This window comes from Agelaius tricolor, unplaced genomic scaffold (assembly GCF_023055355.1).
Source record: "Agelaius tricolor isolate 1412-34295 unplaced genomic scaffold, bAgeTri1.0.p SCAF_9, whole genome shotgun sequence".
Classification (NCBI taxonomy): Eukaryota; Metazoa; Chordata; class Aves; order Passeriformes; family Icteridae; genus Agelaius; species Agelaius tricolor.
The window spans coordinates 24,188,377-24,213,565 of NW_027269269.1; the positions used below are offsets into that span (position 1 = coordinate 24,188,377).

The 25,189-nt window shown below is 43.4% G+C and overlaps 1 protein-coding gene across 1 annotated transcript; it reads right to left on the minus strand.

Annotated features, from left to right (window-relative positions):
* Window positions 1-2,728: 2,728 nt before the first annotated feature.
* Window positions 2,729-21,764, minus strand: MAB21L3 (mab-21 like 3). Its single transcript, XM_071433289.1, has 7 exons — window positions 21,661-21,764; window positions 17,243-17,383; window positions 15,105-15,176; window positions 12,423-12,714; window positions 9,904-10,085; window positions 8,927-9,121; window positions 2,729-5,994 (listed from the first exon to the last, which is right to left on the minus strand). Exons 1-7 carry the CDS (start codon window positions 21,706-21,708, stop codon window positions 5,761-5,763), a joined length of 1,164 nt encoding a protein of 387 aa, XP_071289390.1. The 5' UTR covers window positions 21,709-21,764; the 3' UTR covers window positions 2,729-5,760.
* Between the last annotated feature and the right edge of the window lie 3,425 nt (window positions 21,765-25,189).

The window sequence follows — 25,189 nt, forward strand, 5'->3', positions numbered from 1 at the left end:
GTTGTTGCCTGGGGAAGGCAGAGAGGACCAGGCTGGAGCAAACTCATTGATTCTGGCCTGAGCTCAGGTCTTATGGAGATGATGAAGCTGTTGGCCCATGGCCTTGGGAACATGGTTCACTTCCAAGACAACCAGACCACAGCAAGCCTTTCAACCAGCCTAACCTGGTTTGCCAAGGAAATCTTTGATTGTAGTCACTCTTCCTTTGAAGTTGCAATTGTTTTTTAAGTTGTTTAACTTGACCTCTGTGTTTTCTTTCCTCCTCAGCACAGGGGTTATACTGCATGGATTAGTACTATCAATTTGACATGCCATTGCAGGAGATACTGATGAAACTCCATCTAGAACGTTGCAAACCAGCCTGGTTATCTGTGCAGAGATGGATTACACTCAGTGTAGAGCAAGACTGGAATAACACTCAGTGTAGAGCAAGACTGGAACAGAGGTATTATCAGAGAGAAAGAGACCACAGAGTCTGGCACATCTACTCATGCTCAGCTGAAGGCAAGGGAGCTTATGATTACCCTTGTGATGGTTGCAGAGACAGCAAACCCCATGGAGGGTGAGTAGCAGCTTGATCTGTACTGGTACAAACCAGACTGCACTGGCTGTGAGCACATCTAGGCTGAAAGTTCAAAGAAAGCTCCTAATGATCTGTGTGGGTCTGAAATAATCTGCCTGCCTCGGGAGCCAGGGGCAAAGTATCTACCAACCTTTGAAAGTATCTACCTACCTTTGCTCTTGGTTAATCTGGGGAAAAGGATCAGGAAGAGCAGCAGATGGATTTGGTGGCTGATGACATTCCTCCTAGTCCTCATCCTTTTAAAATGGGATCCTAGGAATTCAACATTGACGTTCATTTCCTTAGTAATTTTTACCGTGGATTTTTAAAGTCTCCTCTGAACTGCATTTTTGTTTTTGTTCACTACTAGCTTGAAACTGGACTTTCTTTCAGCTCTCCTGAATTAACCAGACTTTTCCCCTGGAATGCATTAGCTAGCCTCCTGGAGCTGCAGTGCATGCAGCCTTGCCCTGCAGGTCCCCCAGCTGTGTTGGTGACAATGCTGTCACCAGAAGGGCTATGGCCTGCCCTCTGCTGCTGGGATGTGCTGCAGAAGCAGATGGGTGTAAGGCTGCCTGCAGCTGTGGCACAAGAGGTTTGGCTTTTCAAGTTGCTGGATAACAAATGGTGCCCATCTCCTCCAAGGCAACAGGAAAAATGTGGTGGGCCAGATGCACCACAGATGGCTTGGGATCAGGCTCTGGACCACCCTGCCCATAAAGTGGTGCCCTCCCAGGCTGAAGCAGGCTCAGTTCATGCTTCTCGGAGCTGCTGGCTTGTGTTGCTGCCTGATTCCAAGAGTGGCTTTTCTAAGAATGGAAACAAAAAGATAGTAAGATTTTTAGTCCAGAAATCTTTAAGTAGCATAAGCCACAGTTGTGCAGCTGGTAATTACCACCACCCAGGGGAGCCTAGGAAGATGCCATTCTTTTTTCTAATTACTACAAAGCCTTTCAATTTGATTAATTCTTTCCTTAATGCATTTCCTTGTAATTTGTATTTGTGAAGATGCTAATGGTAAATTAGACAATCTTTTCTATGAAAAATACATTCTGTACTCTCCATAAGCTTGGTTTCTGGTGGCATCTGTGCATTTTTCATCACCCATCCAGGAGATGCTTTCAAAGCCAGGTGCTGATCCTGTCCTTTCTTTCAGTTCAAAGATGTTGCTTGAAGCAGAACTCACAAGGTACAACTAACACAAGGTACAATTAATAAAAGCGTCGTCCATTTCTCTGTGCTGCAATGGTTTGGGTCAGAATAGACTAAAACACATTTGCTACTTGGAGCTGTTTAATTTCCTTTGAAATTGTGTATATTACTCCAGCCAGAGAAGTCAGATGCCAAGGAGGTCAAGGGCACCACAGCCTTCTACAGTAATGGCACAGGTTGGCCTGAAAGGGTGAGTGGGATCTCTTACCATGATTTGAGCACTGGCTGCTGTGTCACTATCTCACATGACATTGCAAGACCCTCAGATGAGTGTTGGGGGTGGGATATAATAATAAAAAATATGTTTCTCTTCAAAACCAGAAATCCTAGCATTGGTAAGCAGAAAAATATTTAGAGTGAAGGCAAAATTATCCTGCCTATCATTGTCCATGTTCCAGCTTTGCTCAGAGAGGCCAGGCTGCTCCCCCTGGGAACATAGTTTGCAAGGTGATCTAACTTCATTGCTGGGCACCATTTCAAACTGAAGATGGAGTGTAAGTGAGGGTGAGTAGATGGTCTGTAATGGCCTCTGTGTACACCTGGGTCCCACAAACTAAAAGAGCTTTGATGTGCACTGAAAAATAACTATTCCCATCAGAGCCAAAGGGGTGGCATCAGAAAACTTGTTCCGAGAATTTTTTTGTTTTCCTGGAGGAGGGAGAAAAGAGGGAGGCAGAGGAGCCTAAGGGGTAGGCACACATGGGAGTCATGGCCTAGTCCAATGGAGAGAGGGCAGGACCCTAATGGAGCAGGCCAGTGGCTATTCCTGCAAGTTCCCTCCTTCCCAGAACCCTGCCTGGACTTTGCTTGTTGGTGCTTTCCCAATTGAAGGCTGTTGGGAATTACTGCAAGCCTATCAGAAACAATAAATCCATATTCTGGCTCTTAGGGCTTCCAGAATTTAGAGACTTTTTACTCAAGTCTTGCCATTTATTATAAAGCTCCCCCATGGTCTCTTCTCTCCTTTTTGGCAACAGAATTCAGCATTAAATCAATCGAGCTCATTTGTCTCAGCTCGATGATAATAATAAGATGCTGATTTTAAGAGCAAGATCCTGGATCGGTGTTTGTGCTTCAGAGAGACATTGCCCTCTAGTGACTAGAAGGCAGGCTGTGTAAAAAGACAAAACATCACGAGTTTTGTACAGTTTTATATGTCAGAGCAACACATTCAATTGAAATTTCTGACAGATGGAGCAATGCTGACTGTGGTGAGGGCTGAAAATGCAGCAAATACTCATGAAAGCAATGAAAGAGAGAGGGAGCGAAAATGGTCATCACATTCCTTCCAGACATTCTGAACAAAGAACTTTTGATTAAACTTATTTCAAGAAAGTCTGTATTTGTCCAGATGCTCACCTTTTAAAAAGAGAAATTATAAATATGAAAAACATAAAACTTATTCTGCAGCCAAAACACAATGTGGTATCTCTTTTTGGAGGAAAATCTTGGGATAAGGCCATGATTTTGCAGTCAGGCTTGGTGTATAAAGTGAAAAGCTATTTGGAGAAAGTTTACTGTGGTAAGAAATGTGATAAATATATTTGGCAAGTTTGGTTTTTTTAATAAGAGACCTCCTGCACAACTCTCCCACAAGCACAAAAAACTGCCTCACAACAAAACCCCACACACCCAAGCAGACCTGCATGAGATGATGTAAGACAGTATCTCAAGAATGTCTCTGAAAGGAATTAATTCTTGTATTCAACTGCTTCCATGAACACATTTGTGCTTTCCTCAAAGCCTTTTCCCTTTGCCAGTGGCCACCTGTATCACATCTTGCTGTTCTGGAGAAAAAGCTGCAGGACTGTTCCTGTATCTTTGTGGTCAGTAGTAATGTTCCTTCCGTGTTTCAGGATACTTTCTGCCCCAGCATATGCTAGCCTGATGCATTTTCTTGTGTAAACAAGAAAACAGCAAAAACTGATCAGACTTGGCTCAGAGCAGGGGTCCATCGTTCTGTGGTTATTTCCTGGCTTTGCTGAGTCATTGCTGGCTGTAAGAGGCTGCCACTCTGGCAGAGCAGTGGAACATTCCATGCCATGGCTGTGCAGTGCACGGTGCATGCCCGTGGTTTTGCTTCACAGCAGGCTGTGAACCCCAGCAGCTGAGGACTCTGATACACAGCTGCATCCAAGTTAAGGTATCACCACTGAAACATTTCTTTCACACAGCTATAAAGGGAGATAAATTTTTCAACAGCCACAACTAAATCCCACAAGAACCATATATCAGAGCAGTAAAATATTAAATTTGGGATGAACAGCTCTGAATGTTTTGCACTGTCGTCAAACAGTCTGAATTGTTTTTGCCCTCCTCTAACTTCAGAAGCCAGCCCTTCAACTACAAGACAAAATCAAGATGGAACAGGAGACATTACTTCATTGCCACAGCTGTCTGACTCTGCCTGGCAGATTGGCATCTCCTTGCGTGTTACTGGAACAGCTCAGTTCACAGGAAACAGGAAAGCCACACTTGAACAGGAGGTGTCATCATGAAACTGACACTTGTGTCCCATTTAGGGAGCCTGGAGAACAAAGGTTTAGCAAGAGAAGTTAACTGTTGGAAACAGTTCCATACAATGCAGTTTCCCATGTGGAAAGGCGGCTTGGAGGGTATTCGAGGGTCGGAGCAACGCGGGTGCCGGTTTACACGGTGCGATCAGGTCTATACATGGTAAGATCTGATGCAGGAGACACAGGACCACGACCAGACCAGGAATACACAGCTGGGATCCTTCCTGACCCGTATCTGCTCTGCTCAGAAACTGTAGACAGCCTGCTCCAGAGGCAGAGGCTGTGCTGGAGACCCGTGGCTGTACCAGAGTCTGCCACAATGGGGAGATGCCGCGCCGCGGATGCGCCTTATGCAACTCCCTGGAGCGCGGGATGCAAATCCACCTCTGCCAGCCCCCTTGGCAAAGGACTTGTTTACTTTCCTGCACAGACGTGACAAAAAAAACCCCACCAAACCAAGCCCAAAATCCCCTCTATCTTTGTTTAGTTTCAGCAATTTAATAATATTAAACCCAGCATTCTTTATATTAATTCTAAAGCTCTGTTCTTTTGAAATACTAAAATCCATTTTGTTTTGAAACATCCAAAAAATTAAAAGAACTGGGAGTCTTGGAGCTAAGAGCCTTTGAAAAATACTCTCCTTCTGCACGGCACCCAAAAATACATGGGTGTTAAGAAGTAGGGAAAGACCTGCTCCTTGTCCAGCCTGCTGGGTAGAGCCAGGGATGGGAGTGAAATCTGCCCTGCCAAAGCCCCCTGGTTGTATGGCACTAACACAACTGGCAAAGGCAAACATGAAAAAGACATATTTGAAGCAATTGGAAGAAAAATATTAGTGGAGGAGAGAAAAATGAAGAGGCAAAACCCACTGTTCCTCTTCTTGCTTCCATTGAGCTCTTCAACACTAGCAGCATGTTTAAATTCCTACTGGATTCCTACTGGAGCAGGATCTCCCTGAATTGAATTTCCTCTGAGAAAGCTTCCAGCTTCCAGAACACCTCAGAAATGTTCCTCTGCCCCTCTGCAGAGCTGGCCTGTGAGGTAGGCAGGCAATTAAACCCGTTGTCCTTGTGAGAAAGGTGAGAGCAGCAACAATACATGTGCTAGGTTACAGAGGCAGCAGAGCGAGACTCCTTTGCGCTGCCTTTCAGCCTAGGTGCCACAAGACTGGAGACACAGAACAAGGCAGTTGCCTGCTCTGACTGACACACAAAGTTGGGTTTCACTGGCTGTAGCTTCCAGGCAGGCTGTCACTGTTGAAAGCAAATTAGATCAGCTGGGCATCAAGTGATACCTCCCATCAGTTTTCACCGCCCACCGCTGCCAGCTCGACACTTCTCTTTAGCGCTGCATGTGCCAACTATCTCACAGAGCCAGCTGCAACATCGACTGGGGGGACACAGGGAGCAACCACAGGTGGGGAGCGGAGCTGGGGATCCACTCAGGGTTGGGGCATGACCTGTGCCTGCCTTAGTCCAGGCACAAAACAGGGTTCTCCAAGAAGACTGCCAGCTTGCTGGCCACCAGGTCCAGGTCACTGGTGTTGGCATATTTGAGCAGATTGGTGTTCTTGAGAAAGTAATGCTTGAGGAAGTGCTGGCTTACACACTTGTGCAGCTTCTGTACCAGCCTCAGAAAGGCTTCAGGGAAGCAGCGCCAATCCTTGGTGCGTGGGTATTTTTCACACGTCCAGAATAGCACTGTCTGCAAGAAGCAGATGGGAGAGAAGATGTGTTAGAGGTTCTGTCGAGGGCTCACACAGCTTACTAAGGCATTTTTAGTGCTGGTAAGTGGCTGGCAGCCTTGGAAATCACAGAGACTCACGCTGCTACCTCCCTGTGTTAACGTTTCTGCAATGGAGGGATCCCAGCTGACCAGGAGGAGCAGCTTGGAGGTGCCTGGTTAGGATCTCTCTCCAGAGGAGCCACTCTCCACTGACTGAGCCAGGAGCCCAAGGAAAATGATCTCACTAAAATAATCTTGGCCTATTTGCCATCTTCCAGCAGGAGGCTCTGTAGAAATGCCAGGCATTTTAAGCTGTAGAAAATGGCCTATTATGCAAGGGTAGGAGCCAGTAGATGCAAGGAGGGACAGAGCATAATGAGATCAACATAATTATTTGTTAGCTTCAGCTGTATTTGTGCTGAAGATACATGAAAATCTGCATCCTAGACAGACTGAGATTCCAAGAAGCCATTGCAGGTGCAAGGCTTGCTTTCTGGTCAAATGCTGCCTGTTTTTTTCTGACATGTGATATTTCATGTCTTATATTCTATTCCTCTAAAATTATTTTATGCAATTTAACATTTGAGAAATACATAGTTAAAATAACAGAATGCATATGATTATTGCTCTTACAGTATTATTTTTACACTGCCTATGTTGCATTTTCTCAGACTTTCCCATGACTGAGAAGAATTTTCTTGAGGAACTTAGACTTACTGTACCAAAAAAACCATACTGACTGCCTTGGTCAGCCTGAAATAACTTTTTAAAGTACAAAATCACCTATTCTGTGTTCGATAATTCTGCTAAGTCCCTTAACTATCCTCTGAATCCCAATTTTATTTTGCAAATTCAACTACCCAAAAAGGGACTCAGACATTTTGAGAGGTGGCAGAACCACAGCCTTCAACTTGACTGTTTCTACAGAGGTAGAATTTCACCTATAGTTGTACTGCTGACAAATTTCTTCTCAAACAGTTTTTCAAATGTGAAAAATTTTTTGTTCACAGCTGCAATAACCACAAAGCCTTTTCTTGAATGTCACCAGGGAATAAAGACATAGTGAGGAATTCAAGCTATAACTCCCTGAGAGCTGCTCCTTGAAGACTTGCAGAGCAGTTACCTTCTGACACACTACTTCAGCAGGCAGCAGTTCCAATGGAGTTTCTGGAGGTAAGGAAAGCAGTGGTGCTTTTTCAGTCAGGTGCCCAAGCAAGTGATTTATCCCCAGCATTTATGTCCCTAACTGCCAGCTCTCTACCTACTGCACAGAGTTGGCTTCCAGAATGTACCTAGATATTTTTGAAATTCCAGATCTCAGTTTCTATGCAGGTAAGCAAAAGAAGTGCAATTACGTGGTCCTCTCTGGCTTTCAGAGCTTCTGGGATACAGATTTCCTCTGTGCTAGAGGATCTTGTTTATCCTAATTGCTGGATACCCCTGACAAGGGGAACCTGAGGATGTGAAGAAACCTAACACTAAGCCTCTGCTCAACTGCTGGTTTAACCACTGACTGTTTCTCTCATTTTTCTTTTCTTTTTTTCCTGTTTTTCTTTTTAATGTGAGTAATTTTGAAAAATTCTTTCTGTCTGGTAAACAAATCCTCTCTTGCCATAAAAGTCAGAACTATAGTTACACTAAAGAACTGAAGAGCTTCTGAATAGTTTCCTACTTTAATCAAGAGTTCGTGCAACAGCACTTCCTGCACATCTGCTCCTTCAGCCAGGGAAAAACATTGTTCCCAATGGTTAAATGGGTTTCCACTTTGTCTTACATATGACAGTTTTCCCACCAGATTGTTCTTACAGGCACTGAGGAGTTTTGCATTCAGCTGAGCTATCATCAGCCTCATCAATTATTTTTTTACTCCATCTTGACTTAGAACAGGGCCCTGACTATAACAGCATTTGATGGTCACCAGCTTTTTCTTTATGAGAAACCTTAGCATTGCATCTGGTTTTGGACACCAAAAGATCAGTAACTACTGTAGGAACCTAATGGCTTGAGGCTTCAAGATGGAAAAAGTACAGCCTCTCCCTGGCAACTCCAGGAGGAAGAAGGCCCAGAAAACAGGATTTTTAATCTATAATCTAACAAATGGTGCTGCCTGTGGCCCATTGGTGTCTGCAGCTGTCAGATGTGGGCACACACTCATAGCACACACTCACACTCATAGAGTCTTCTCTCTCTTCTTCACAAATCTTGTTTGAAGCCATCTTGAACCCTGAAATAGGTGCAGGGAGGATGCCACCACCCCTTTAACTCTTTTTTCCCTTCCTACCCCAAGTGAAACACCACCAGAACTGTAGTTTGCACCTAATTCATTAATTATGCTTACCTAAGACAGTTTGTTTGGTGCATATCTACAAAGAAAAAAATCACTACCTTCCACCAGAGCGAGAGATGGGTATAGATGGCTGGGATAGTCAAGAAGCAGGAAATAAGTGTGGAATTACAGACAACAGTACAATGTGAAGTCAAAACAGAGCAGGGGCCTCAACTCCATTTATGTTGCTGCAGTCATAATGTTCCTACAGGCCTTAGTTTCTTATTGAAGTTTGGAACACATATTTAGTTGCCTTCTCCACTTCAAGCCAACTAGGACTAATAATAGTTACAATCGGACTAAAGCTCCCTGAACCAGCCTTCCTTCACATCTCAACCCACACATTCTTCAAAGCCATGCTCTTCCTATGCTCAGGTTCCCTCATTCACAGCCTAAATGGTGAACAAGATATCCGAAAAATAGGAGAACTCCTTGCCACCACAAAGCAATGAAAAGGTACAGCAGTTTTGACAGTTACCTTTGAAGTTACACAGGCTGATTTACACCACAACATTCTGGCATCACTGGACAGAAGCCACTGCAACAGATCCCATTACTGTAGGTAGGTATCAGGGTGATGCCTACCTGAAGGTGATAAGCTGTGATGACAGGCTTACTGCCAGCACACCAGACATCTTCCTTCATCTGCCTCATGACCCTGAAGCACTTCCTGCGACAACCTCCATCTTCATCGAGTCCCTCCATGAGGATGTGCTCAGCACGGGAGAAGCACAGCTGCCAGTGATAATTAGAGCGGGCTAGGAGGTCGAAACCCAGAGACTGTGGAAGGACGGGGAAGTGGGACAGCAAATCAGAGGCAAACTTCTCCCAGCAATGCAGACTGAGGTTATAAAAGCATGTGTGACATCTTTCAAAGCCTGTTCTAAACAGGGTTAGCAGAGGCAGCAAACATGAGGAGGGCTCCTATCTTAATTCTTAGTTGAATAAACATGCATTTTGCATTGTTTCCTTGTGTGCTGGTATCAGTTACTGCAGGGAGATCCTGTTCTAGAGCCATCAGGCACAGTACCAGCAGTGCCACAAAAGCAGAGGTGTAGCTCTGCAGGCACTTTGCTGTGGAGCAAAGTGTATGGTTGTGCATAAGAGGGGAGCAGAACTGGAAGGTGAAATGGGACCTGCAGGAACTTGGCAGCTGGGGCTGAACTGAAGTGCCCGAATCCAGCCATGAGTGTTGTAGGGAAAGATGGGATTGAGCTGGAAAGAAAACTGCAAGACACCAGCCCATTTGCTGAAGTCTTACATGAGGCAGAGCAAGAATGATGCATGTCAGAGCTGTGTGATGCAGGCAGAACTGTTTGCTAGAGACTCATGCAATAAAAAGTTAACTCAGATTTTTCTACAGAATTTACCGCTGTAAGGGGGGGAAAACAAAATCGAAATAAATTCTGACAGAATATTTTGAAACATTGCTTCTCTCTTTAGAGAATACATCTTCTAACCCTACTGCCATCACCATGCAGTTCTTCCTTTGGTAAAACACTGTCAGACACCTGAGAGGTAAGTTCCATCCCAGAGTTAGGGGTGTTTTTTACACTGTTTACCTTGATGCATTGCACTTTTTCCTGAGAAGGCCAACGCTTAAGGCAACGAGGCCACCGGGCTTTCTCGGGCCAGCACGTTGGAATCTCCACAGCAGGGACCAGCTCCACCTCAACCTGGGATTCCGATGTCTCCACAGCCACACGGACCACTGAGCTGAAGCTTTCCAGCACTGTCACTTTACCTGTGAAAGGACAACAAGAGAAAAAAATATAGATAAAAAGGTCGTTTTCCACAAGCCAAGCAAGAAGCTGTCTACGACCTTGCAGTTCTATTGGTCTGTCTTAACACTTTCTCTTCAATAACACATGAAGAATATAAGAAAAACCTATATCAATGTAAGTCTATCCTGGGGAATGAGAACAGGAAGATGAAAGACCAGAGTTCTTAACTTTACACTCAATTATAATGCTTTTTTTTTTTTCCCCTTTGTGGGTCCTCTTAAACCCTAGGATCAGGTTCCTAAAAATAAAGCTAGACAAGTGATGCAACCTAACATTTCTAATGGTACACTACAAGGAGATTACTGCAGATTGGAGAGGACCAGATGAACACTTCCTATCTAAAGATGTTCTTCCTTCAGAGAACCTGAGATCAGACCCTTGCCAGATCACACTTAGCACTGCCAGTCATTCAGAATGTTTTGTGGGGTATCTGTAAAGTTTGTTTCTGGAGATGCACTTGCACAGAAGACAATACCAGAATTTATGGTCTGTTGTGCAGAGCAGTCACCCAGAAAAGACTAACTTATACATCACTTGAGTGTTGAGTTTTAAGAAGAGCTAGTTCCAAGGTGATTTGGAGGAAAGAAGTTTCCTCAGTGTGAAAGAAGAGTGGCTCATCTCCAGGAACAAAACAACCTAAGAGTACAGAAAGGAAAGCAAGCTGCAACTAATGGACTTTGTAGGATGTTTCCTGTTGGTCCAGTTGAATTCATGGAAGAAGTTTCTGTCCCAGTCACTGAGGGAGGATCATTGTCCCTTCAGCTCTGCCATCTGAGCCAATTGCGTGTTCATCCTCTAACCCAATGATGAAAGCCTGAGAAGATGAACATAAGCAGTTTAAAGAGCAGAGTGTTTTCCCACCTCATTTTGAGTGGCATGGGCTAAGGAGCAATTCATGGGGTGAATTACCTTGCAAAGAGTAGAGTCCATCCCAAACAGAACTTCATAAACCTCAGAAAATCTATGTGCTATGTCCCTGCTGAGCCAAGCCTGGCATCAAAACAGGAACTGTTCTGTTCCCAAGCTCCCAACAAGGATCTCTAGCAGCTGAAAAGTGTTAGAGCAACCACTGTGTCAGCATGTAAATATGTTCATGGCTTTTCCAAAAGCATTGCAATGCTTATACCTATTTTTCCACTAATGAAAAGTGAGACACCTCAGAAACTGATTTTGCTAATGCTGAAATAATGGAAAAACAGGGAAGTGAAGAAATCAGTGAAGTTTTTCTGTAACTTTAGCCATACTGTGGGATGAGGGAAGTCCATTCTTCACAGAAAAAAAAAAAAAAGGTAATTGATTCTCCTGACTTCATCTTAGCTCATCTCCTCCCAGCGGACCTTACAAAAAAGGCATCAGAATAATCAACCTAAACTCCACTCTCTGGGGTCCTTGCAAGTACCTTTCCTGCAACACTCAACTTTCACTCAAGAACTTGATGTGACTGTAAATGTGACTGCTGCCCAACACAAAAGCTTTCACATAAGTAAAGCCTCAGAAGCAAGCCTGTTCCAGCTGGTATTTACAGCCTCAACGGTGAAATTTCATTCCTATCCACTTTTCCAATCCTATGATAACAAGTATTTCCTGAAAAAAATGCCATTGTCTAGCAGAGCTTGACTTTAACTTTTTTTTTTTTCTGTGACTACAATTCAGAGTATGATCAGATGAGTGGAAATAGCTTCTATTGCTCTGAAATACAGAAGACTCATTGGGCTACTGATGAATAAAGTCATCCTGGAAACATGCTATGGGAAGAGGCACCACAGGAGTAGCTTGGACACTGGGGAGAAGAGCACTTGTCCAACATACTTCAGTAGAAGTCCTTCTACTTAGTTCTCACCATCCCATGCTGGAAACCTGTGGGCAGCTAAGGTTTCCCCAGAGCATTATCTGCCCTATAAATATCTTCAAACACGTTCTTCTCAGATGTACACATCTTTCCAGTATCCAATTTTGCTATACTGCCTTCCCTAATAATTTAAATATATTGCAGGTGATGTAGTAGAGAAAGATTTTTTTTTTCCCAAACTCCTAAATGTTCTAAAAATCTGGGCTGTCTCTTAGCTGAAGAGGGTGATGTGGCTGGAGACTCTACCCAAATTCCTAAGAAAGGAGTAACATCTTGGTACAAAGAGCCCAAGAACTACTGAATTCTATCTTCAATGCAGGCCTGTGTCTGTCAATGCAATCGCTTGAAGTTTTCGTGGTTTGGGAGAGTTTTCTCAGCTTCTGAGCACACAAGCCAAACACTGTGTGTGTATGATGGATTCCCTCACACTTGTCCCCACCAAACTCACTGGAGAGGTTACAGGAGACAATAGACTTCTCCACCAGCTCCCGGAAGACGATAAGGACTTTGGCTGGAACCAGATCACCTTCGATGTTCACATCCTCTTCATGCCACTGCTGAAGGCTTTTTGAGAACTGCTCCACCTCCAGCCACTGATGCAGTTCCTCAGGGTCCCGCACGGAGGAGAGGAGCTTGGCTCCATGCACGGTGTAATAGCGCCAGTGCCGTACCTGGCATTCCCTGTAACCCGTCAGGCCACGCAGAGGAACTGTGATGAGGAACTGGCTGGGTGCTAACACCTGGGAGAGTTCAGAGAGATTGAGAGAGGAGACAAGGGCAGATCCATGAGCTAAAGTAAGGAAAACAGGGTTGAGGAAGTACTGGGTTAAACTGGGAGCTTGGAAAAGAAGGACAAACCATGGTATGATGGGACTAACTGAGCACAGCCAGGACCGCTCTAAGGGTTACCTTGGAGGCATGCAGACTAAAAGGAAATTGTCTTAGAAGGCATTTGATGTGAAGCTCTTAGAAGATAAGAGCTCACTGGCTGATTTGCCACCACACCTGCCATGTTTTCCCCCTTCTCTTGCTATTTCTAGTCTGCAATTGCCTGAGATGTAATAACCAGCAGCTTCCAAGGAGCAGGAAGGCATGAGAGAATATGTTTTGAGATCCAACCAAGGGAAACCCAAATAGTGCTAGTTATTATCTCAGAATTGTTACTTGAGACAAGCCCAGAGTCCAATGCTAGTAATAACTATGGCAAAAAGTGTACCTTTCTGATCTCTTTCAAAATGCACTACAGACATTAGCAAAATAAGGCTATGGCCCATTAATTTTACAAGTGTTTCACTCTGTTTGACTGACACTTAAAGGGACAGAGACATAAGGCAAGTGACATGCCTGAGCCTACAGAGGCTCAGAGAAACTCCCACAAACAAGTCCAGGTCCTGGCCTGCTGTAATAATGGAACTGCATCTCCTGATGAGCATGACAGAAACAGTGTAAGGATGGAGGCAGCAGCCAATGGACAAGGAAGCCTTAAACAGGCTTGTTTGCAAGCCAGTTCATTTGCCTCACTTGGGGAAAAACCATTTTCCAATAAAATCCAGTTCTGAGACGTATTTGCAAGGAAAGAATGAGGTGACTCAAATACAACAAAACATCATCTGTCTGGCCCAGGGCATAGCCAGACATGTCCAGTGCTACTTTGGAAGCATCTAGCAGTTGTGATTCCAGAAGGTGAGTTCAAATTCCTTCCGATTTTTACCATGTTGGCTTAGGAGCTTTTCAGGTCCATTTGCTACCAAGCCTAACTTACACTGGCATAAGTAAAGTGAAGCTGCTGCATGAGCAGGATGTGAAGTGACAGCCACTGCTGTGAGGTGGTTACACCCACGATAAATGAAACACGCTTGTCACTCTCCTGTAACAATCCAAAACACTCTGGTAGCCTTCCTCAGCTCAGCTCAGCTGATTTAAAGTTTACCACAGAGGTGCTAGGGCCCTGAGGGCACTAACAAGTTTTAATATCCCTAAGCAGCCTTTCTGAGACTTCTATCCACACCTTCTGCCCATGGGTCTGGGACCCCTATTTCAGGTTAGTCCTGGGCTCCAGTGAGTGGGGGAGTGGCTTGACCTCAGACCTGACTTACCAGCAGAATTTCCTGATGATCCAGACTCTTGGCTGGCCCAGCTGCCCTCCTTGTGTCTGTCTCACTCAGGGACCATAGGGCAGGGGCTGCCTTGCTATGCTTACCTCCTGCCTCTCTCTCACAGGAAGCAGCTGGTCTTCTCTGCTCCTTGGCAAGAGATTTGGAAAATAAAAGATGGCCAGCCAGAAGCACAGAAACAGCAAGGAAAACACCAGGATGCTGCTCTTTTGTCAAATATAAACCATAAAGGCAGGAGGCTGCTGAAAGGATGACATTGAAGATCAAGCTAATCTGCACACATCAGGTCTGGTGGGGCTGAGAAATCCTGTGGGCAGCTCAGAAACAGAGCAGTAGGCTCCGTAAGGAAAAAATACAATGGTTGTCATGCAGTTACTGCTCCTCTGACTGCCTCAGCCACATTTGCAGGTAAACAACCATTCCCCCCAACCAAAATGCTGTCTTGTATGCACTGGCACCCAACAGGTTGCAAAGGGAAGAGCTGCACATGTTATGTGAGTGCCTACAAATGCAAGTCACAAGGGTCCTCCACCTGGGGCTTACCAGAAAACAACAGAATGCACAAGGCTGGGATTAGTACTGTAAAGCTGGGCAGTTGGTGTCTTCTTGGCCTAAACCAATCCCAGTCCCACACCTATGCTCTGTCACACAGTGGTCTCACATACCATGTGCAGGCCACGGGCCCCAGAAAGTCACAGGCTCGAGCAAGAGTCTCCAATTCTGGGGTGTGTAACTTGTGGCCAGTTCTGCTGTATTAAAATCCTGTCTAGAATATGCTGGGCAAATTAAATACAACCTCATTCTTGTGACCCTGGCCAGGCTGTTCCAGGGAGACAGAAACAGTAGGTTAGAAAGAATATAATTATGCTTTGAGGGGAAAAAAAAAAAGCAAGCTCTTGTGCAGAGGACAAAACAGTCATGGAAGGATCAGTGTGGTGGGTGCAGTTGTCTGGAGAAGAGGGTGTGTGCGGAGGAAGCAAGCACAGGGATTGTCAGGCACCAGGAAGGCTTTGTACCTGGATGGATGGGTGGAATGGGCGCTTCCTCCGAAGCATAGCTGACCACTTGGCCAGTAAAGCTGGCTGATCCTGAGAGAAGCAGAAAGGAAGACAAGTACACAGAACAGAGAGAAAGCATGTGCTAGGTCATTCATTCACAGAGCAAAGCTGCAAGCTTCCCTGGATGCTTGGAGTTTGTTAAAGGAAAATCCCCCCACTGCCCCCACCTTGATTAAACACTTGGCAATGCCACTGGGCAGTGCAGTACCAGTGATCAGTCTGGACCTCTTCATTATAACTTTACTGAAGCCTCCACAGCTTTTCCATCAGCCTCGCACAGTTGACAGCTCCAAAAATAGTGGGCCACAACAAAAACAAACACTTAGAACTTTAAACAATTAAATAATCTATTTTGTTCTTCTGAATTTTAATTCAGGTTTTTCATTAAAGCATGACTTTTTGTTACATGGGTCACAGGAAAACACTGAATACCTGAACACTTTTCTTAACTATTCTCCACTCAGCCCTTCATATTTAGAAGGGAGCTTGAGGCTTCTCAACAAATCTAGATGTCTCACCATGTTAAATTGATTCCTTTTAGCCAGAAGCTGAAAGTTCTGAAAAATCCTTTAGATTTAGCCAACAGAAAAAAAGATGTTGCAAAATTAAACATGGAATAATGAATATATGAATACATTGACTTTCCCTGGACACAAGTCTCCTCTATGTTGAAGTTTGTCAGCAATGGTATTAAAGTTTCCAGTTTTTGGAGGGAGGCAGCCTAAACCAAAATAATTTCTCATCAACTCGTTTTTTGCTGCCCCATACATACAGGACAGTTTGTCAGGTCCTCTGAGTGTTACCTCCACAGATTTGTAACACTGGGTTCAGTTAAGCATGAACAACAGATCTGCCACTTTTAAGGAAACAGATTTTGAGGATTTCTTTCAAGCAGAATTTGTTCAGATCTGCATACTATAATACCAAGTTACTGCTCATAATAGATTGCCTTGGTGGTTTTGTTCTGCTTTGCTTTCCAGGACAATAATTTTACCCTGACCCTGGTCCTGTCAGACCTCATTAGCCAAGCAGGTTTGTTCCAGCACAAGAGGTGGCTGGCAGAGTCTGGCACTCAGGAACTCATGGACCAGGATGTGGCACTGTTTTACGTCACTGTGGCCATATTTACTGACAAGACCACACGCTCTGGGGTACACAAAATCCCAGGAAAGCTATGAATCTCAGTGTCTTTGTCCCAGGGCATTATATTTTGCCTCCACCTCCATACCATTCCAGCAGCTTCATATAAAGACTTCTTCCCTTTCAGTCCCAGAGAGCTGCAAAAGTTGCCTCATGCTTCTATGTATTTGCTGTGTTTTGATCTGTAAATAGCTGTGGTTCAGTATAATGGTTGACATTAGTATTTCAACTAGTTCAGATGAAAAAAATTGTTTTCATCTGAAGTTGCCATTGTTGTAATTGTTTCTTGTGTCTTTTCTAGTTACTTTTGTGTAATGGAGTCACAAGAAATAAGCAGCCTTCTTCTGTTAAAACTGGGACAGAGCATCATTATTTTCATGTCTGAAGGTCTAAAACAGGGAGACATTTCACTTCTCCCACTAATAACCTTTTTTGTCTTCCCAATAAAAAGAAATTCCAATTCATGACAAGGAAAAATATATTTTTCAGAAGAAGCTTTCAAATGTTCATAGCAGAAGAAGGACTTCTAATTTTTCTTTCTTTTGTTTTAGTGAGTTGACAGCTTTTCCACCTGTGAAAAATATAGGTCATAGCTCATGGAGGCATGAACATTTTTTCTTAGGTTACTGCTGCGTAACTTTTTCTTTCTGTCTCCCAAAGAGCTTTGGCTTCTGTTTGTGGATTGACAGCTCTGGCAATAGATGCTGTTTGTAAACACAGCAGCTCTAAGAGGCTCTGCTTGATTTAGCCATCTCTCTTCAATGCTCCTCTGGCTGTGAGACGTCCATGAGTGAGTGCCAATGACCCAGTCACTAGAACTCCACAGTGAAGAGTCAGCACATCGTCTGTGGTGTTTTGGGTGAGGTACCTGCCCATACAAACACTTACATAATGGAGAAATCATTTTCTGGTTGCCTACAGGCTGCCAGAGAGTGCATTAGAGCTCTTGTTCATACCTTAATGTTCTCATTGTGAATGCCAGAGTTGGAGATAGCCTGGAATCGCACGGCCTTGTAGCTGATTTCTGCAGTCAGCTGCTGGATGATTTTCTGCACCTCCTCCACTGCTTTGGAAACCAGGTAATGCCGCCTTTCCACCTGTCAGTTCCAGGAAAGACACTTCATGTTGCAGGTAATTGCAGTCTTTGTCTCCAGTGGGAAGCAGACAAATCAGCTTAAAGCATCCTGAAATTTGTGCTTGTGCTGCACTGAGAATAAAAATTGTTTCCCTGTGTATTGGAACCAATTTACCATGAGACAGAGCTGTGAACACCAAAGGGTCAATATTCAAGACTATTGAGCATTAATTGATATTTCCATGCCAACACCATTGGATGGAAGGAAAGGAGTTCATTACACAGATAAATTTGTTATCAACTACAGCTACAGTCTCAATTCTTTATCCATTTGATGCAGAATACCAGTTACTCCCCTGCATATGGTAACCATTCTCAAAGTCAGGATATGTTCCATTCCAAGAGCTGACAGGACATCAAGAGTTACAGATCTGTCCAATAGTCAGGTGGCAGACGTATGTGGCATCATTTAGATGCCTACCTTATACACTGAAAGTATCCACACTGTCTTTATGGCTGAAGTACAGATGAGACTCTACTCCTAGATAGTGTGAAAGCATCTTTCCAAAGCTGATCCCATTGGGAACTAGGTGTTTGTGTGGCTTAAAGGGCAATTCTTCAAGAAGTAGTAGCATAATGAATTATTGAAAATTATTTCAGTGAAATGTCTGAGTCTTGGGAGAACTGAGGTGAGGGGTGGGCAACTCTGAAAAATATAAGATAAACCTGAACCTTCACTTATGACTAAAAATGAAGGGAGCATAAGGGGACTGTCACCATCTGAACAAGGAGATTCAACAGGAGGAACATGAAAGAACCATGTTAGTAAAGGGCATTTAATATTTCCCAAATACCCTTACACATGTACCAAAGTGTGGAAATTCAGCTACTGTTAATGAAGTTCATGAACATATTTGTCATTACTTATGCAACAAGAATTACTTATGCAGAGTGAAATATCAAGACTGTTTACTGCTCTTTTTTGGATCCTCTGCTTCATCTCATTTGGTTGCAGCTTTTGCTTTCTTCTTGATTCTTCTTTTTCCGCACCATATTCTACCAAACCTTATTGTTTGCAGGCAAGAAAAGAAAAATCAGAAACGGAGTTCATCACCTGACTGAAGTGAATGATAAAGCATAATTGCCAGTCAAACATAATTACTACAGTTATTTGTTATTATCAAAGACCAAAAGGAAGCAAAAGCATAAGTTAAAAATTCTACTGTGAGAGTGGTGAGGCCCTGGCATAGGCTGCCCAGAGAAGCTGTGGATGCCCCATCCCTGGAAGTGTTCAAGGCCAGGCTGGACAGGGCTTTGAGTCCTGGTCCAGTGGAAGGTGTCACAGTCCACAGCAGGGAAATTGCACTGTATGATCTTTAAAGGTGCCCTCCAACCCAAACCAACCTATGGCTTTCCAAAATTCCTGTGTCCTGTTCACTCAGCATTTTCTTCAGCACCTGAACAATTCTCTTTTCTCTTCTAAAAATATCACTGACAAGTACTTCTTTAAAAGTCCTTTTGGACACTTTTATGTCAAATGTTGAACTATCAGCCCAAAACACTCAAGTGTGTTGAAATGTGTCCCCAGGGCCTGGAAGAGGACAAAGAAATTCACTTCTTCACAAAAAGGGACCATTTAATGGACTAAAGCAGACTAGTGCTTGCCTCACATCCATTAACCATGAACAGCAATTGACTAATACTGAACTTGAAGATGAGCAGAGTTTGAATACCTTCCTCCCCCAGACAACAAATTAACAGTATTTTTACTAAGCTGAATAGCTTTTGGAAGTGGGAAATACATCAGACAACAGCACCATATTCCCTTGACTGGGCTCTCATCCACCCTTGACATCCTGCTTCTTTGCTATCTTAACACCATGTTGTCCTTTATGTTTATATAATATCCTTGAATTTCCCTAGTAATTCACCCTCCCCCTCATTCCTCCTCATTCCAATTCATCCTTTTCTCTAAGAGCAGTTTTAGCTACTTACATGTACTTTAAAAAAAAACAAAACTGAAAGATTTTAGCCCATATTCATTTTCACCTCCTCATCTCAGCTTTCATTTATGGCACTTCTCCATCTGTATCTATACTGTATCTATTTTCTCCACCTTATTTTTGTTCATCCAGAACAACTCCTTAGAACAGTCCAATAAGCTTGACAAAATACCTAATGGTTTTTCCAGCAAGTGAATGGTGAGTGCCAGAGAAAGCTGTCTATCTCTAAGAGCTTTTAGACAAAAACCAGACTTTTTTTAAACTGAAGAGTATAAAAAGTATACAGTCGGTCAGCTAAAAAAGAGACCCAGAGTGCCCTCTGTATGCATTGCTCATGCTCTGTTCTCTCTAAGGGGCACCTGCTGGAAACATTTTTTGCCACCTCCAGTATCCAGGGACAATCCATCCATTCAACCCAGCCTGGCCTCATTTAATTCTACCTTCATCACCTACTGGCTAGGCTACAGAAGTTGTCATGAATTCTTTATAAGAGTATACAATCAAAAAAACAGTTGAAGGAGTACCACTAAACTCCACTTTCAATGTGTACTCCCCATCACTGGAGCAGGGATAAAAGAACAATGGGCATGTGACTGACAGAGGCTGCTCACTATAATTAGCTAACCATAATTAGCTCCCTAATCATCCTGTTGGAAAATATAACCTTCCTACAGAAGGGAGGGCAGAAAATCAGAAAACAGAACGTGAGTCTGAAGAGTCAAGGCATTTATCTCAGATACTTCAGGTACCGGCACAGACACATTGGGAGAAAAGACATTGTCAGGGCTTTGCTGGACAGTCACTTCTGTGACTTACTGGTATTCTCCTTACCAGGTCTTAACTCAGGGAATTGTGCTAAAATGCACAAAACCTGAATAACAAGGTCAATTAAGGTTTTATTAAGGGGGAAGGAAGCAGGATTGGGATTTATTAGGAACTGTTAAGAACATTTGGGTTTTCTCTTATTTACCCAGCCACATCCACTCCATACGCATTCAAATTTTTCCTTTGATGAGTGGCTTAAGGATGAAATCTCTGGTATTATAGAGATTCATTGCACCAGGTGGTTGACCTGTTTCCAAAAACAGGCAGCATTTGACAAGCTGAACTGCCTAAAGTTGGACAAGAGACTCAGGAGCAGGCAGAAACTAAGAATCCATCAGAGCTGGAGGGCTGCTAGAAAACAGACTTCCAGTATAACCTAAAATATTGGCAACTATGAGCCTCACTTAACTACAGTCTGCTTCTGTTCCTTGTACTTATGGCTGTCATATGAGCATTTTCCTGTGCATGGCTTCCCTCTGTTCCCTCCTTTGTAGCTCTTCTTTTTAAATCTTCAGAGAAGCATTCACTGTTATAGCTCACTGAACAGATTCTCATGGAATGATTTTCCTGTGCACAACACCCTATGCCTGAAGAAGGTATATTTCTGGGAGAACTTTCATACTTGCCACCAAAACATTTCCATAGAGAAAACAAACCTTTCTTACCAGCCCCTTCATTGTACCAGAATATGTGACCCTTTACAGAAAATAAAGCCTTACACTTTCTAATTTTGAAATTATTTGTCATTTTGGTATCTTGCATTTTGTTGGGGAAAGCAGACTATAAAACAGGATCTAGCTAAGTACTGCCATGAAACATGTCAGCTTTAAAAAATGTTATGGCTCACTTAGAGCTTTTATTAAACAGTATTGTTTCACAGAAGATTTTATTCTGTTTTATTTCATTTCATAATGGGGGAAAAATTGAGTGCTGGAATATCTTATAAAATAGAAAATGAGATTCCAGTCTGCATGTGCTAATGAGACATGTTATTTTAATCATGGTATATAGATAAGTATCCTAAGCTGAGGTGACAGACTGATGACTGAATTCTAACAATATTGGTCTGTCTCTGCAGTTCCTACATGAATCTTTCTTAGAGGCAACGCCTGGTGTTGGTCTTGTTTCAGTCAAGTCAAGACCATCAGACAGGGAGAGAGACAAGGACATGTCCTTAGATTTAAATGCTGGCAATTAACAGCTAGTATCACATCTGGAATTCCAGATCAGGAACAAAAATTCAGGATACCTAGAAGAAGAGGACAAGCACCTTGAAAAATTAGGCTACCGGCAGATAAGATTCTGCAACAGAAACCTAGAAATCTCATTAGAAATACAGTTCTCATGAAACTTCACCCAGTCTTGTCTCAGAAATGAAGACAGCAGGCGAGCAACTAACTGTCAAATTTGGCACCCTTCAGAATCAACACCTAGTGTGGGAGACAGAAAATCTGGTCAGATAAAGTCTTACCTTGCTCTGGATGTAGATTTCTACATCTTCATCTGTGAATGGTTTCATGGCAAGATGGTCTTCGCTGCTCTTTAAAGTGTGAATTCACTCTTCACTTGTTCACCTGCCTCTGGAAGTAGAGGAACACTCAGAGAGAGCTGCTCAGAGCCTTCTTGCCCTGTGAAGCTCAAGTCACCTAATATCTCTGTGCTGTGGTTGAGTAAAAGAGAGAAGCAAGGAAGCATGCCTATTTTTAATAATTTTCTTTTTCTGGTCTGAGCTACAATGGTGACATCCAGCTCATTCAGAAAACTATCTCCAAATATTCTCTAAGTTCAATTGTTATTATTCATCCTATTACTTTTAAATGGTGGATCTTGCATGCAGGCATACACAAAAATACCCCAGCAACTGCTCTGTCTCAGGGCAGATCTGGAAGTGCTTTTCAGATTGCAGTGCAGCTTCAGTACATTCATGCACAGCATTGTTACTCTGCCTGCCACTAGTACATCCCTGCCTCACTAGACCTTCACTACACCTTTTCTTAAATGCTCTCAGTTATTCCTTGTTGACTAATCCACTCTCTTTCCATCTGAAAATGCATGGGTATTTTTACACTCAGATCATTCACTGGGGTTGCAGTCTGCAACCCCTGCTCCCCTCTCCTCCCCTCTCCTTATATCTCCTCTCTCTCTCTGGCTGTATTGACAGTAAATATTGTGCAGCCTGTCCCCTCCTGTAGCTTGCTTCGCTTTCTTTACAGTAAACAGACAGAAAGCTGCCTCTTGTTTTCTGCCAGCAGCTCAGCTAACAACCCCATATGGATGATTCAGAAGCAAAAACAATTGATCAGGCCTCATTGATTCCGTGAAGCTTGCTGGCTTTTAGAAAGAAGGGTACATCAGCCCATGGAAGAGAGTGACAGAGTATAGAGACGAGATCCCATGCTGCTAAGCATTCCTTATTAAGGAAGGCACACTCCATTTTTGGGTAAGATCACTATTTCCCCCTGGAAAATGAACTTTGACATCCCTTGACCAATTTACTGCCTCTGCAGCAGCTGGCAAAAGGCAGCACCTGGGTGGGAACTGGGTGCTACCTCAGGAGAGGCACTGTTGTGGCTAGTTATCCTTCATTATGTCCTTCATTAAGTCAAATATGAAGTACATTAATTTAAGTAATTAATTGGAGCACAAATACCTGCAGGACATCTGTTTCTCCAGCACCTACAAAGGAAACCCTTCTATGCCAGACAGCTGCCACTGTCTTTTTGCTGAGGGACTCGAGGACTCCTTCACAAAGACATGTAGGCATTTACCTCCCAAACCAGCTTCCACTAGAGTTGGGCACTGAAAAAGATTTTCTTGGCTCCCCAATGTTTAGTGACTCATACCACATTCTTGCTCACATCAACACTTATTGGCTATCTTTCCTCTGAGGGGCCAGCAGTTTATGTGAGCTCTGCTAGGGAAACCAGATAAAAGGTAGGGTCTAAAAGAAGGTAAGTGAAAATAACAGGCTGGAACAGAACTTGCAGGGGCAGGTTGGATGGGATTATATCCAAGTAGATTGTACAAGAGAGGAGAATTAGCCTTTTAAATGGTCAGATTCCATTAAGCATGCCCTTAAATCATTAAGTCCCTTGTGCCCCCTCAGATAGTCATCTGCACATAGAGCAGCAGACAACTGCCTGAACACTCTTGACACCACCACACATTAATACTCAGAACCTCAGATGAGTATTGTGAAGGTAGGAGAGATTCAAGGGTCTTTCTTTCTTGCACCTCTAAGGTCTCTCTTCATGACAGCTGTCCAAAGACACGGTGTAGGCAGAGAGATGAAGTGGTTTTGGTCATTTTATATAATAACATACCTTATGTTCATAATCATCATTATTATAAGGCATCCATTATTTCCATCCGATAAGTAGCACATATTATGCTACTATTTGGCTGACAGTGATATAAATATTACAACTGATAAAGACCTTTACACTACCAGCAAAATACAGGTTAGAGTGGTATGGGAGGCAGCAGCCAGTCTTGACCTCACAAGAACTTGTGTTTGTCACATGAGGACCAGATAGCACAGAATACAGCAGAAAAGTAGAGGCAGATAGCCATGTGTGAAGAGGGAATGTTACTGTGGGCAAAGCCTGCATCAGAAGGAAAGAGTAAAGAGTAAGGACAGAGCAGAAATCAGAACATCTTCATAGATAAAAGAGGATGTAGATACAAAGTGGGAAGAATCCAGGCTTCTTCAGTGAGGTCTACTGAGCTGATGTAGTGGTACTGCAGAGAAACCTCCATCAGATGCGTCCTTCTCAGGACCTTCTACCATGACAGTGCTTGTATAAAGTAAGACTAAGGTGGAGAAAATCTGAGATGGATCCAAGCCCCAAAGGATGATAAAGACAGTCTCCTGAGAAAATATTTCCTCTGAGCCTCCAACAACTTAATTCCCCAGGCACACCAGCAAGAGGGAGTGAAGAATGGCTGTTTCTTATTCCTCACTCTTCAAGGAGCACAGAAGGAAAAAAGGAGAGCATCAAGAAGATGAAGCCAGGCTCTTCTCTGTGGTTTCAAGCATCAGGACAAGAGACAATGGGCAGAAACTGATGCACAGGAAGTTCCACCTGAATATGAGAAAGAACTTCTTGAATGTGGGGCTGATTGAGCACTGGAACAGGTTGCCCAGAGAGGTTGTGGAGTCTCCCTCACTAGAAATATTCCAGAACTGTCTGTATGCAACCCTATGCCATGTGCTCTGGGATGACCCTGATTGAGCAAGGAGGCTGGACCAGATGACCCATTCTTTTGTGAAAAGCTCACAACAGCTTCATGGAGATAAAAAGCACTCTGCTGAAGCCAGGCAACCACGTGAAGACAAAACCACAAAAGGTCTCTTCAGTTCTAGTTAGCTCACAATCCATCAGATATCATGGGCATGAACACTGTTGAGAGCTTTTGAACTTGATTAATTTGGCAAATTAAACTCCCAAGTATACTTGTTTCTAAGGAGATTCCCATCCACACTGAGAATGGCTATCTTTTTGACACCTCCAAATCCCTTTCTTTTCTAGTGATTGTTAGAAGTGTCTTAAGCCCCCGCTAGGGTTTGGGCATATTTTTGAGAGACAGTTTCTCTAGACAGATCTTGCTGAAGCAGCGCAACCTTCCTTCCCTCTTTGGTGGTGACTCTGAGGAGGTTTTCAGCATCACATATCTAATTAGCCAACCACAGACACCCAAATTCTGCTTGATGACCATCCATTGATTTATACAGCTTCTCTCAAATATTTTCAAGCTGCACTTCAGTACTTTGGTTTTCTCAAGTCACAGTTCCCTGCCTGCTGATCTGCGTAAGATTATGTGGAATGACTCAGCTATCACCCCATTTGTATTATTTCAGTTCCCATTTCATAGTACCTTGTAATGGAGTTCAGATGGTGGCTAATTTCCTTTCTACCTGCATCTTCATTTACTTAGCTGTACTCTTTTAAGAGGACTTAGAAATTTCCTAGTATCTGCAAAAACACTGAATCTGTGGT